Raw genomic sequence first — 8800 nt, 5'->3', positions numbered from 1 at the left:
TCTGTCGGAAAATGCACTTCGATGGGGAAAAAAAAAAAAAAATTGCAAGAGGAAAAAAGTAACCCCCACGCCCTCCCTCCCCAAAAAGGTAGCGCTGTCAGTGGAGCGATGCGCTCTCCCGAATTTCAAACCGCAAAAGGCTATATGACCTTTAATTTTTGTTTTTAATCACAGTATGATTTTTTTTTCACAGGTGATACCGGAAGTGCAGATGCCAGGTCACGCGCACGCCGCCATTAAAGCCATGGAGGCCCGACGAAAGCGACTCCAAGGGTCAAAGAATGTCGGGGAAGCTAAAAAGTCAGTTTTTACTGCAACAAAACTACTCAGTATAAAAAAAAGAACAAGGAAGGTTAGGCCATCAGGACTCACTTGTGAAACGCATTTCATCCAACAAAGGAATCATGACAAAAAAACAACAACAAACAACAACAACAACAACAACAAAACACAACAACTTCAAAACATATAGGCTAATCTGGCGAAAAGACACGCTGACGTGACCGGACCTTTACTTCTCTAAATTTACAATGCGTTGATGTTCAGGCCAAAACAAATGACTATATTATTATGGTGTACCATGTTGAATGAAAATACGGATGAAAAACCAAAGTTCAATGATGCTTTTACATTTTCCCAATAAGTCACATTGTGTCATTGACCTTTGGCCTTGATTCTTTTTTACATGTTTTGTTTGTTACAATAACCAATGATTGTTGCAGGTTTCTTTTAATATCTTATAGAGAAACGTCTCTGTATTGAGCGTAGAAATGTTTCTCCTCCAACCAATATCATATGCCAGGTTAAGTTCTGATTTCAAACAACAACAATGACGACAGCAACAACAACATTAATGATGATAATAATGATGATGATGATAATAATGATAACAATAAATGTATACACAGGCTGTACCCAGGCAGGCAGCCTGTTGAGCAAAGTACTACTACTACTACTACTTATACTACTACTACTACTACTTCTGATGAAGATGATGATGATAACAACAATCATCATTATCGTCATCATTATCACTACTACTACTGCTGCTGCTACGACTACAACTACAACTACTGATGATGATGACGATGATGATGATAATGATGACAACAAAGAACAACAATCATCATCATCATCGTCATCGTCATCATCAACAACAACTTCATCATCGTCGTCGTCTTTCCAGGTACCTTCTAGCCGATGACGACGACGAGTCGTGGTACCAGTCCTACCAGCTGTTCACGGACAACGCCATGAACCCCTGCCTGGACTCCACCTACGAGTTCATCGCGCACGTCGTGCGTTCATTGGTGGAGATGCACAGTGACGTCACGCCGCTGCAGCTTCTGCACGTGGGAGGCAAGGGGGTGGCAGAGGGCGCTTGGACCAACTCCTCGGTCTGCCGGGAGCTTCTGTCGTCCGACTTCGACTTCCGGAAATACAAAGACCTGAAGGAGTACTTCGTGAAGAAGGTATCGGGCTGGAGGCGAAAAGACTGACGGGGAGGGCTGAGAGGTTTTGTTGCGCTGATGTTACAATGAATAAATAAATAAAGAGATAGATGAATAAATAAATGGATGAATAAATAACCAACCAACTAAGTAAGTAAGTAAGTAAGTAAGTAACTAACTAACTAGCACACACACACACACACACACACACACACACACACACACACACACACACACACACACACACAGAGCGAGAGAGAGAGAGAGTGAGGAAACTGTTGTGGTAGTATTGCTCATTCACACATTCATGCGCACCACTGCATGCTGTCCATGACAGAATGCATGCACCACACTCGCAAAGCAAGAAGTCTATCTATCTGTCTATCTATCTATCTATCTGTTTATCTGTCCACACACACACACACACACACACACACACACACACTTTCTCAGCGATTCACATGTTTTCTTCACTTTCTACCTAAACTGTTGTACACACACACACACACACACACACACACACACACACACACACACACACACACACACACACACACACACACACACACACACACTTCCCCAGCGATTCACCAATTTTCGTTTTTTCGTCACTTTCTACCTAAACCGTTGCACACACACACACACATAAATTATACAGGTGTCCGGCATCCTGCAAGAAGAAGGTTTGAACCTGGGCGCGTGGGAGGCAGGTCTGATGCAGTCGGGCCGCACGCCTTATGCACGTGCACCCCTGCAGAACAACAAGGTGTACGCTTACGCTTGGCACAACGTGTGGGAGGAAGGGACAGCCCAGAGGGCTTACACGCTGGCGAATGCTGGGTACAAGGTACCTGTCGTTTTGGGGTGTTTGGAATGTTTTTGATTTTCACTGGTGTTCTCTTTTTTTTTTGTTTTTTTTACAAAAGATGTGCAACAGCTTATATCATGGATTACTTCGCATGCTTTCATACTCTCCATTGAAACTGAAATTGTGTTACTGATATATATATATATATATATATATATATATATGTGTGTGTGTGTGTGTGTGTGTGTGTGTGTGTGTGTGAGAGAGAGAGATTGTTTCTTTCTTTCCTTTTTTTTTTTGAATGAGATAGTCACCTCTTTTCAAACTGCTTCAATTATAGGTTATAGGTCAAAACTTTCATATAAGCAGCCGTAATTCTCGTTTATTTAAGGTTGTGTTCCAAACCGTCATCATCGTCATCACCATCATCCTCGTCCAGATTATCACCACCATCACCATACCCCAATACCCCAACACCAACACCACCACCACCGCCGCCGCCGCCACCACCTCAACCACCACCACCCTCATCATCATCATCATTATCATTATCACCATCATTATTCACCGTCAACGATGATGATGGCAATGTTGATGGTTATACCCATATCACCATAATCCTTTCAGGTGATCATGACCCAGGCTACCCACCTGTTCATTCACCACTCCCGCGAACCAGAACCCGCCTCCTCCTCCTCCTTCTCATTATCATCATTCTTGACCTCATTATCGCCACCATTACAGTACCCCACCACCACCACCACCATCACCTTCAATGGTGATGATGATGATAACGTAGATGACTATACCACAGTCTTTCCAGGTGATCATGGCTCAGGCTACTCACCTGTTCATTCACCACCCCCACGAACCAGACCCCGCATCCTCCTCCTCCTTCTCATTATCATCATTCTTGTCCTCATTATCGCCACCATTACAGTACCCCACCACCACCACCACCACCACCACCACCGTCAATGGTGATGATGATGATAACGTAGATGACTATACCACAATCCTTCCAGGTGATCATGGCTCAGGCTACTCACCTGTTCTTTGACCACTCCCACGAACCAGACCCCGCATCCTCCTCCTCCTTCTCATCATCATCATTCTTGTCCTCATTATTATCGCCACTATCACAGTACCACACCACCACCACCACCACCATCACCGTCAATGGTGATGATGATGATGACAATGTAGATGACTATACCACAATCCTTCCAGGTGATCATGGCTCAGGCTACTCACCTGTTCTTTGACCACTCCCACGAACCAGACCCCGCATCTTCCTCCTCCTCCTCATCATTATTATCCTCATTATCATCGCCACTATCACAGTACCACACCACCACCACCACCACCATCACCGTCAATGGTGATGATGATGATGACGTAGATGACTATACCACAATCCTTCCAGGTGATCATGGCCCAGGCTACTCACCTGTTCTTCGACCACGCCTACGAGCCAGACCCCGAGGAGCGAGGCGCCTACTGGGCCACGCGCTTCACCGACACCAAGAAGACCTTCTCCTTCATGCCCTCTGACCTCTATGCAAATGCCGATGTCACGAGGTCAGGTGATCCCATGACACCGGAAATGATGTGCGGCGAGAGGGGGAACGATTGTGTCGAGCTGAAGGAAGCAGGCAACATCGTGGGTCAGTGTAACTTGAGTCACAAATTTGTGTGTGGTTGGAGTTGAGATCTTGACAATTACAAACGGAGAAAGTTTTTATTGTAATAAACTGTATACGATTATAAAACAAGACTCAATTTTGATAAGAACCGTCCCAACGTTTCAGACCATAACGACTGTCTTTATCGTTGTTTTACAACCTACGGTTGTTGCTGTTTTTTAAAAAAAAAACTTTCCCCGTTTGCAATGATGTTTATAGACTCAAACGATATCTTTCATTTCATCGTCGGACCTGAGATCCAAATACTTTAAAGTGGTAACAGGTGAAACTTAGCGGATAAAGTTTTTTTCAATACTGGACTGTCTTTGTTGTTGTTTAATAGCCTACAGTTTTTTTTATAAACTCTCTCTGTTAACAGTGATGTTTAAAGACTCGGCAGTTATCTTTCGTTTTATCGTCGTACCTGAAATCTGAATACTTTGAAGTGGTATGTGATCTTCATCAAGCGAAACTGAGCGAATGACCCATTAAAAAAAAAAATGCTGGACACAAAAGACAACACAATTATTGGTTTGTCATTTGGAACTAGCCTGGAAGGTTGGTAGTCAAATGATTTCCGATGCAGCCGCGGCAAAATGTTTGCCGTTTGCAAATGTTGATGCAATCAGCGAGTTTGTTGTTCTTAAAATGCCCGCAGTTTGTTCTCGTCTCAGGTTTCTTGACTATATGCAGTGTCATGTTGCTGATGTGCTCGTGCATTTTGTGCTTGCATTTATTTTCCATTTCCATTCAAAGAGGAGAGAGTGTGAGAGAAAAGATAGAGAGAAAGAAAGAGAGGGGGTGGGGGGCGACAGAGACAAACAGACAGACAGAGCGAGATAGATAGAGAAAGGAAGAGAGAGAGAGAGATAGAGAGAGAGCGAGAGGCAGGCAGGCAGGCAGGCAGGCAGACAGGCAGAGATACAGAGAGCGAGAGAGAGAGAGAGAGAGAGAGAGAGCAACAGAGAGACAGAGCAAACGAGAGAGAGAGAGAGAGAGAGAGAGAGAGTGACACTGACTCTGACACTGACACTGACTGATTCAAACGACTAAGACCAACAGTCCCTTATCATGGCAAGCGCAGACCCAGTACGTTTCTGACAGGTCAAGGCCTGCCCAGTACACTGGGTATATGCCAAGGTCAAGGCATCTACCCCATATTAATATTTTATTGTTGCCTGCCTCCAGGAATCCAGGGCAGTCTGTGGACGGACGTGGTCCGCACCAGGGAGCAAGCCGACTTCATGCTGTTCCCTCGTTTCTTCGCTCTGGCGGAAAGGGCGTGGCACATGCCGCGCTGGGAGGAGGAGACGACGGACAACGTCACGCGCCTGCGCGAGCTGCAAGCTGATTGGTCAGCGTTCGCCAACACCCTGGGCTACCGGGAGCTGCCCCGACTGGACCGGAAGGGGGTGCAGTACCGAGTGCCCCCTCCAGGAGCCAAGTGAGTCGTTCTGCTTGTTCCTGTTTGTGTTTTTCTTTGTTTTGTTCGGCTGTTCATGAAATGTCATTTTTATCATATTCTAATGTATTTATCTATTTGATACAAAGAATAAGAGGAAAAAATAAACCAAAAAACTATGAACCCACTTGGGAGAGGAGAAGACTCGTAGAGACTTCAAAGCAACAAGATAGCAGCAGTCACAAGTGCAGTTTTCTGGCTATTGAATAAAATTCACTTGTCTTTAGAACAGTTCACTGCTGGTTTGGAAAAGGTGGGTGGGTGAAGGAAGCGAGAGAGAATCTAGACAGTAAGAGGAAAGCGGGGGCCGGGGGAGGTGGAAAAAGAGGGGGAGGGGAGGGAAGGGGGAAATGTTGCAGGGTGGGGACGAGGGAAGCTGTGATTTGGTTTCGTCCTTGATGTTGAGGCCATATGGTGGTGCTGTAGTACCGAGATGGTGGATAATCTGTTTCTCCAACTATTTATCTAATTGTTTATTTAATTCAATATATATGTTTTTGTTAAAAAAAAAATTTATGATACAAACCTAGGATAGGCTCTCAAGACAAGACAAGACAAGACAAGACAAGACAAGACAGGACGTACAGTTGACTGAACTGGGCCACATGCCCATGCGAAAGGGAGCAGTGTGGGGCGGGAACGAAAATCAAACATAAGTATACAGTGTTCATTCACACTGTATACCATGGGCTCTTAATATATATATATATATATATTTGTATTTGTATTTGTATTTGTATTTCATTTTATCTGTGTGAAATCCGGGCTGCTCTCCCCAGGGAGAGCGCGTCGCTACACTACAGCGCCACCCATTATTTTCGTATTTTTTCCTGCTAGCAGTTTTATTTGTTTTTCCTACCGAAGCGGATTTTTCTACAGAATTTTGCCAGGAACAAGCCTTTTGTTGCCGTGGGTTCTTTTACGTGCGCTAAGTGCATGCTACACACGGGACCTCAGTTTATCGTTTCATCCGAACGACTAGCGTCTAGACCACCTCTCAAGGTTTAGTGGAGTGGGAGAAAATATCGGCGTCTGAGCCGTGATTCGAACCAGCGCGCTCAGATTCTCTCGCTTCCTAGGCGGATGCGTTACCTCTAGGCCATCACTCCATATATATATATATATATATGTGTGTGTGTGTGTGTGTGTGTGTGTGTGTATGTGTGTGATGATAATCTTGGTGATTTTCGTGATGCTTGGTTCATTGGTGTTTAGCTTTGGCTATGGTGAATGTGATGAGTTTTGTTTTGCTGTGATTTCAGCATGTGTGATTTGAGACTGTGATTGATGGTGCCTGTGTTGATTTATATACATATTTTTTTTATGTCACATAGTCTTACATATTTATAGTTCAGCCAACGTCATGAGAGACTGTGTTTGATGTACATATTTTACGTCACTTTGTCTTTGATTTGTGTACTTTATTGTAAAGCGCGGTGAGCCCCTTCTGAGATGGGCATACTGCGCTATACACGCCTACATTTATATATATATATATATATATATATATATATATATATATATGTGTGTGTGTGTGTGTGTGTGTGTGTGTGTGCCATGACAGTGTGTCCGGGGGCCAGCTCGTGACCAACGTACCATTCCCCGGACTCCAAGTGGAATACAGTGACATAGGCAGCGACGACTGGTGTATCGTTTCCGACGATGTCCAGATCCCCCCCGGCTCTTCCGTTCAACTCAGAACCAGGTGAATGCACGAGGAAAGCTCGCGCAGAATTTCATTCGTCTTAGACAGACTTTCGTTGCTCGCGTGGAATATCACTCGTCTTAGACAGACTTTGGTTGCTCGCGTGGAATATCAAACGTCTCAGACAGACTTTCGTTAACAGAGGTTCCCAACTATCTCTCTTTTTAAATAAAAATTATTCATTTATATTGTTTTTTTGTTGTTGTATGTGATGTAAGTATAGGGCTTGATCAGTTGAATTCGCAGTTGGTGTATCTTTGTAAGCTGTACATAGACAAGGTTCCGCATTTATTGTTACAGACAAAAGAAAGAGATAGATAGATAGATAGATAGATAGACAGATAGACAGATTGATGGATAGATACATAGATAGAGATAGATAGATAGGGATAGACAGATAGATAGATAGAGATATTCAGGTAGATAGAGAGGGTGAGGGAGAGAGAGAGAGAGAGAGAGAGAGAGAGAGAGAGAGAGCACAGACCAGAAGTTTAAACATCATTACTGTATCTCGATATACGACGTGGTCGGTATTATCCATATGATTGTGCGAATATGATAATAATGATGATGGTGATAGTGATGATGATGATGACGATAGTGATGATGATAGTATTGATGATGATAATGATGCTGCTGCTGCTGCTGATGATGATGATTGTATTCTTCATGTTTATTTCACAGGTCAGCCGGCAGTGGACGCTACAGCCGTACTGTCGAACTTCATGTCGACAATTCCGCAGGAAGATGTTATGCAGCTGCCTCCTTTCTCATCGCGCTCGCTTCCATTTCTCTGGCTTATAGTACTGACATTCTGTGAAAAAAAACCCCAAAATCGTTAATTTTTTTTTTATTGTATTGTTTAAAAAAAAATTGTCTGCCCCTCTGTCTCTGTGTTCCACACAGACTTGTTTACACTCTCCAATGTTACCCGCAATTTGTTGTTGGAAAACCGACACTTTAAAGAAAAATACACCAAAAATGCCAATGAAAAAGATCAAAGGTTCTGTTTGCGCATGAACAATGCTAAGGTGTTGTTGTTGTTTTCTTCTTCTCCAGAACCTGACGCATTTGATTCCTGACTGATTTGATTATGTACCTGATGTCACAGAGATGACTATCGTTAACTGTTGCGTGCTTTAACATATATGTCTAGCTATTGCAAATTATTTTTTGATACCCGACGTTGTTGCCTCTTTGTTTTGTAGTCATATACAAACGGAATGTATTTTGTTTAAAATCCTTTCTTCGACCATGTTTATGATGTGATAGTGATGATGCGTGGTGTACCTCAGGGATCTGTTCTTGTCTCTTGTTTACACTTCTTGATACCAGTTCTTCAGATACATCTGTAAGAGTGTAGTTAATTTGTATATTAAATATAGTTTATTTCCATTTTTTCCTGGTAACGAAAAAAAGTGTTTTTTTTTTTCAAACACGAATGCTTTTTATTGATATCAAGAGATGCAAAAGTGAAGACAAAAACCACAATTCAATGGCAGTAAAAACATAATTAACGCTGATAAATCATCCAGTCTCTCCCCACCCCAATTTCTGTGCGCTTTTTTGAAAGTAAAAATGCCTATCCAAACATCAGGAAACACATTTATGCAGTATTAGATTGTTAACTTGTATTTATGACACGAAAGGTTTTTGTGGATTATACCCTGTGACAGTGTGAGAGATTGG

General features: G+C 43.0%; 1 protein-coding gene across 1 annotated transcript in view; it reads left to right on the top strand.

The window, feature by feature from the left end:
- The window catches only part of LOC143299583 (beta-hexosaminidase-like), a 7158-nt gene extending 1766 nt beyond the window's left edge, over positions 1 to 5392 (top strand). Inside the window, exons 3-7 of the mRNA XM_076612869.1 lie at positions 194 to 300; positions 1187 to 1472; positions 2110 to 2298; positions 3686 to 3926; positions 5133 to 5392. Of these exons, the coding sequence (XP_076468984.1) occupies positions 194 to 300; positions 1187 to 1472; positions 2110 to 2298; positions 3686 to 3926; positions 5133 to 5392 (1083 nt within the window). The remainder of the gene's footprint in view (positions 1 to 193; positions 301 to 1186; positions 1473 to 2109; positions 2299 to 3685; positions 3927 to 5132) is intronic.
- Positions 5393 to 8800: the final 3408 nt, after the last annotated feature.

Source organism: Babylonia areolata, chromosome 25 (genome assembly GCF_041734735.1).
Source record: "Babylonia areolata isolate BAREFJ2019XMU chromosome 25, ASM4173473v1, whole genome shotgun sequence".
In the NCBI taxonomy this organism is placed as follows: Eukaryota; Metazoa; Mollusca; class Gastropoda; order Neogastropoda; family Buccinidae; genus Babylonia; species Babylonia areolata.
This window is presented reverse-complemented; position numbering and strand designations above follow the sequence as displayed.